At 55.8% G+C, this 6,000-nt stretch overlaps 1 protein-coding gene across 1 annotated transcript in view; it reads right to left on the bottom strand.

Moving 5' to 3' along the window:
• The window catches only part of TPCN2 (two pore segment channel 2), a 60,623-nt gene extending 58,200 nt beyond the window's left edge, over window positions 1-2,423 (bottom strand). The window contains exons 1-2 of the mRNA XM_072119130.1: window positions 2,149-2,423; window positions 102-163 (exon numbers count right to left, since the gene is read on the bottom strand). Of these exons, the coding sequence (XP_071975231.1) occupies window positions 102-163; window positions 2,149-2,293 (207 nt within the window). The 5' untranslated portion in view covers window positions 2,294-2,423. The remainder of the gene's footprint in view (window positions 1-101; window positions 164-2,148) is intronic.
• Window positions 2,424-6,000: the final 3,577 nt, after the last annotated feature.

Below are 6,000 nucleotides of genomic sequence, written 5' to 3' on the forward strand. Positions count from 1 at the left end.
CACTGTGTACATACATGACATTACTTATCCTGTACTGATCCTGAGTTACATCCTGTATTATACTCCGAAGCTGCGCTCTCTGTGATTCGTCAGACACTTACCTGGATGGCATCTTCGATGAACACGACTGCCTGATTCACATAGAGGGTCTCGTCCGCTGCCCCTGTAGGAATACAGGTAGATTAGATATTCACAGCTGAGATGCTGCTACAATTGTATCTATTCTACAGCTGGGAGCTCAGGCTGATACATTGTATCTGCTGCAGCTGTAACTTCTTATCAGGTGACTGAGGAGTAAGAGGCTTCTGTCCTGATGGCAAATAGGAGGCGCCGTCACCCTGCAGTCACTGACTACACACTACCCACATCATGGCCACCTACCTCTGCACTCTCTCGCTCAGAAATTGTCCCTACAGACATTGTAATCAGATTGTCATTTTTCCTCACACTGCTGAGCTCTCAGCACTGACCTCCTCTACAGTCCCTGTTGCAGCAGGTTTCTAGATGTTTGCAACAGCGGTCACTCACAGCACAGAACTGATTGCAGAGAGCACAGAGCACAGCAGTGTGAGGTCTGATTACACATCTCTCCAGGGACAATACATAACACTGGCTTCAGAGAGCACAGAGCACAGCAGTGTGAGGTCTGATTACACATCTCTCCAGGGACAGTACATAACACTGGCTGCAGAGAGCACAGAGCACAGCAGTGTGAGGTCTGATTACACATCTCTCCAGGGACAATACATAACACTGGCTGCAGAGAGCACAGAGCACAGCAGTGTGAGGTCTGATTATACATCTCTCCAGGGACAGTACATAACACTGGCTGCAGAGAGCACAGAGCACAGCAGTGTGAGGTCTGATTACACATCTCTCCAGGGACAGTACATAACACTGGCTGCAGGGAGCAGAGAGCACAGCAGTGTGAGGTCTGATTACACATCTCTCCAGGGACAATACAGAACACTGGCTGCAGAGAGCACAGAGCACAGCAGTGTGAGGTCTGATTACACATCTCTCCAGGGACAATACAGAACACTGGCTGCAGAGAGCACAGAGCACAGCAGTGTGAGGTCTGATTACACATCTCTCCAGGGACAATACATAACACTGGCTGCACAGAGCACAGAGCACAGCAGTGTGAGGTCTGATTACACCTCTCTCCAGGGACAATACATAACACTGGCTGCAGAGAGCACAGAGCACAGCAGTGTGAGATCTGATTACACATCTCTCCAGGGACAATACATAACACTGGCTGCAGAGAGCACAGAGCACAGCAGTGTGAGATCTGATTACACATCTCTCCAGGGACAATACATAACACTGGCTGCAGAGAGCACAGAGCACAGCAGTGTGAGGTCTGATTACACATCTCTCCAGGGACAATACATAACACTGGCTTCAGAGAGCACAGAGCACAGCAGTGTGAGATCTGATTACACATCTCTCCAGGGACAATACATAACACTGGCTGCAGAGAGCACAGAGCACAGCAGTGTGAGGTCTGATTACACATCTCTCCAGGGAGAATACATAACACTGGCTGCAGAGAGCACAGAGCACAGCAGTGTGAGGTCTGATTACACATCTCTCCAGGGACAATACATAACACTGGCTGCAGAGAGCACAGAGCACAGCAGTGTGAGGTCTGATTACACATCTCTCCAGGGACAATACATAACACTGGCTGCAGAGAGCACAGAGCACAGCAGTGTGAGGTCTGATTACACATCTCTCCAGGGACAATACATAACACTGGCTGCAGAGAGCACAGAGCACAGCAGTGTGAGGACTCACCTGAAGGACCCTTACTCAGGACATGGGCAAACCACAGGCGATAGGACCTGATGCTCATGAGTTTGGGGGTCTTTGTGAATGTCAGCGCTGAGTATAATGTCTTCTGTCCCTGACCTCTCTAATCTTTAGGGGGATCTGGGACCCTCATCCTGGTACTTTCACGGACCCCCAGTGATTGGACACTTCTTAGTAGACAATTCCCTACAACTCGCATGACGGCAGAGGATCAGAGCACAGCAGGGTCCGGGTAAGAGTTATGGGAGTAACACGGAGATACAACCCAGCGCAGTCCTGGGAGCCACATGTCATGCAGGGAGCACAGAGCACAGCAGTGTGAGCACTCACCATGGTTCTCCTCCTGGCCGGGTCCTGAGGATGCTGTGGAGCAGTAGGAGCTTCTCCGCGCTGTCTGCGGCCGCTCCTGGGAGCTGAAGTCCGGGTCCGCACACCAGCTCCTCTCCACCGACCGCAGGAGAGGCTCCGACTCCATCCGACACCGATCTGCAAACGAACGACCGACGACCCCTCAAACTAAAGAAACTCCAGAGAACAAGTCAGAAGACAGCGCGGGGCATGACGGGAAATGTAGTCACTAGCTGACAGGAGACGTGACGTCACAGGTCACATGACAGCGGAGGTCATGTGACCTGGACTGTACTACACGGTATAAGAGGAGGGGGCTGTGTGTGACTGGGGGGTGTATAAGAGGAGGAGGCTGTGTGTGACTGGGGGGGTGTATAAGAGGAGGGGGCTGTGTGTGACTGGGGGGTGTATAAGAGGAGGAGGCTGTGTGTGACTGGGGGGTGTATAAGAGGAGGGGCTGTGTGTGACTGGGGGGTGTATAAGAGGAGGGGGCTGTGTGTGACTGGGGGGTGTATAAGAGGAGGAGGCTGTGTGTGACTGGGGGGGTGTATAAGAGGAGGGGGCTGTGTGTGACTGGGGGGTGTATAAGAGGAGGGGGCTGTGTGTGACTGGGGGTGTATAAGAGGAGGGGGCTGTGTGTGACTGGGGGGTGTATAAGAGGAGGGGGCTGTGTGTGACTGGGGGGTGTATAAGAGGAGGGGGCTGTGTGTGACTGGGGGGTGTATAAGAGGAGGAGGCTGTGTGTGACTGGGGGTGTATAAGAGGAGGGGGCTGTGTGTGACTGGGGGGTGTATAAGAGGAGGGGGCTGTGTGTGACTGGGGGGTGTATAAGAGGAGGGGGCTGTGTGTGACTGGGGGGGTGTATAAGAGGAGGAGGCTGTGTGTGACTGGGGGGTGTATAAGAGGAGGAGGCTGTGTGTGACTGGGGGGTGTATAAGAGGAGGGGCTGTGTGTGACTGGGGGGTGTATAAGAGGAGGGGGCTGTGTGTGACTGGGGGTGTATAAGAGGAGGGGGCTGTGTGTGACTGGGGGTGTATAAGAGGAGGGGGCTGTGTGTGACTGGGGGTGTATAAGAGGAGGGGGCTGTGTGTGACTGGGGGGTGTATAAGAGGAGGGGGCTGTGTGTGACTGGGGGGTGTATAAGAGGAGGGGGCTGTGTGTGACTGGGGGTGTATAAGAGGAGGGGGCTGTGTGTGACTGGGGGTGTATAAGAGGAGGAGGCTGTGTGTGACTGGGGGGTGTATAAGAGGAGGGGACTGTGTGTGACTGGGGGGTGTATAAGAGGAGGGGGCTGTGTGTGACTGGGGGGTGTATAAGAGGAGGGGGCTGTGTGTGACTGGGGGGTGTATAAGAGGAGGGGGCTGTGTGTGACTGGGGGTGTATAAGAGGAGGGGGCTGTGTGTGACTGGGGGTGTATAAGAGGAGGGGGCTGTGTGTGACTGGGGGGTGTATAAGAGGAGGGGGCTGTGTGTGACTGGGGGGTGTATAAGAGGAGGGGGCTGTGTGTGACTGGGGGTGTATAAGAGGAGGGGGCTGTGTGTGACTGGGGGGTGTATAAGAGGAGGGGGCTGTGTGTGACTGGGGGTGTATAAGAGGAGGGGGCTGTGTGTGACTGGGGGATGTATAAGAGGAGGGGGCTGTGTGTGACTGGGGGTGTATAAGAGGAGGGGGCTGTGTGTGACTGGGGGGTGTATAAGAGGAGGGGGCTGTGTGTGACTGGGGGTGTATAAGAGGAGGGGGCTGTGTGTGACTGGGGGTGTATAAGAGGAGGAGGCTGTGTGTGACTGGGGGGTGTATAAGAGGAGGGGGCTGTGTGTGACTGGGGGGTGTATAAGAGGAGGGGGCTGTGTGTGACTGGGGGGTGTATAAGAGGAGGGGGCTGTGTGTGACTGGGGGGTGTATAAGAGGAGGGGGCTGTGTGTGACTGGGGGGTGTATAAGAGGAGGGGGCTGTGTGTGACTGGGGGTGTATAAGAGGAGGGGGCTGTGTGTGACTAGGGGGTGTATAAGAGGAGGGGGCTGTGTGTGACTGGGGGTGTATAAGAGGAGGGGGCTGTGTGTGACTGGGGGGATGTATAAGAGGAGGGGGCTGTGTGTGACTGGGGGTGTATAAGAGGAGGGGCTGTGTGTGACTGGGGGTGTATAAGAGGAGGGGGCTGTGTGTGACTGGGGGTGTATAAGAGGAGGGGGCTGTGTGTGACTGGGGGTGTATAAGAGGAGGGGGCTGTGTGTGACTGGGGGATGTATAAGAGGAGGGGGCTGTGTGTGACTGGGGGTGTATAAGAGGAGGGGGCTGTGTGTGACTGGGGATGTATAAGAGGAGGGGGCTGTGTGTGACTGGGGGATGTATAAGAGGAGGGGGCTGTGTGTGACTGGGGGTGTATAAGAGGAGGGGGCTGTGTGTGACTGGGGGGTGTATAAGAGGAGGGGGCTGTGTGTGACTGGGGGGGTGTATAAGAGGAGGAGGCTGTGTGTGACTGGGGATGTATAAGAGGAGGGGGCTGTGTGTGACTGGGGGGTGTATAAGAGGAGGGGGCTGTGTGTGACTGGGGGATGTATAAGAGGAGGAGGCTGTGTGTGACTGGGGGTGTATAAGAGGAGGGGGCTGTGTGTGACTGGGGGATGTATAAGAGGAGGGGGCTGTGTGTGACTGGGGGTGTATAAGAGGAGGGGGCTGTGTGTGACTGGGGGGTGTATAAGAGGAGGGGGCTGTGTGTGACTGGGGGTGTATAAGAGGAGGGGGCTGTGTGTGACTGGGGGTGTATAAGAGGAGGGGGCTGTGTGTGACTGGGGGGTGTATAAGAGGAGGGGCTGTGTGTGACTGGGGGGTGTATAAGAGGAGGAGGCTGTGTGTGACTGGGGGTGTATAAGAGGAGGAGGCTGTGTGTGACTGGGGGGTGTATAAGAGGAGGGGGCTGTGTGTGACTGGGGGGTGTATAAGAGGAGGGGGCTGTGTGTGACTGGGGGTGTATAAGAGGAGGGGGCTGTGTGTGACTGGGGTGTGTATAAGAGGAGGGGGCTGTGTGTGACTGGGGGTGTATAAGAGGAGGGGGCTGTGTGTGACTGGGGGGTGTATAAGAGGAGGGGGCTGTGTGTGACTGGGGGGTGTATAAGAGGAGGGGGCTGTGTGTGACTGGGGGGTGTATAAGAGGAGGAGGCTGTGTGTGACTGGGGGGTGTATAAGAGGAGGGGGCTGTGTGTGACTGGGGGATGTGTAAGAGGAGGGGGCTGTGTGTGACTGGGGGGGTGTATAAGAGGAGGGGGCTGTGTGTGACTGGGGGGGTGTATAAGAGGAGGGGGCTGTGTGTGACTGGGGGAATGTATAAGAGGAGGGGGCTGTGTGTGACTGGGGGGGGTATAAGAGGAGGGGGCTGTGTGTGACTGGGGGGTGTATAAGAGGAGGGGGCTGTGTGTGACTGGGGGATGTATAAGAGGAGGGGGCTGTGTGTGACTGGGGGGTGTATAAGAGGAGGGGGCTGTGTGTGACTGGGGGGTGTATAAGAGGAGAGGGCTGTGTGTGACTGGGGGGTGTATAAGAGGAGGGGGCTGTGTGTGACTGGGGGGTGTATAAGAGGAGGGGGCTGTGTGTGACTGGGGGATGTATAAGAGGAGGGGGCTGTGTGTGACTGGGGGGTGTATAAGAGGAGGGGGCTGTGTGTGACTGGGGGGGTGTATAAGAGGAGGGGGCTGTGTGTGACTGGGGGGGTGTATAAGAGGAGGGGGCTGTGTGTGACTGGGGGGTGTATAAGAGGAGAGGGCTGTGTGTGACTGGGGGGTGTATAAGAGGAGGGGGCTGTGTGTGACTGGGGGGTGTATAAGAGGAGGGGGCTGTGTG

Source organism: Engystomops pustulosus, chromosome 7 (genome assembly GCF_040894005.1).
Source record: "Engystomops pustulosus chromosome 7, aEngPut4.maternal, whole genome shotgun sequence".
Taxonomy (NCBI): Eukaryota; Metazoa; Chordata; class Amphibia; order Anura; family Leptodactylidae; genus Engystomops; species Engystomops pustulosus.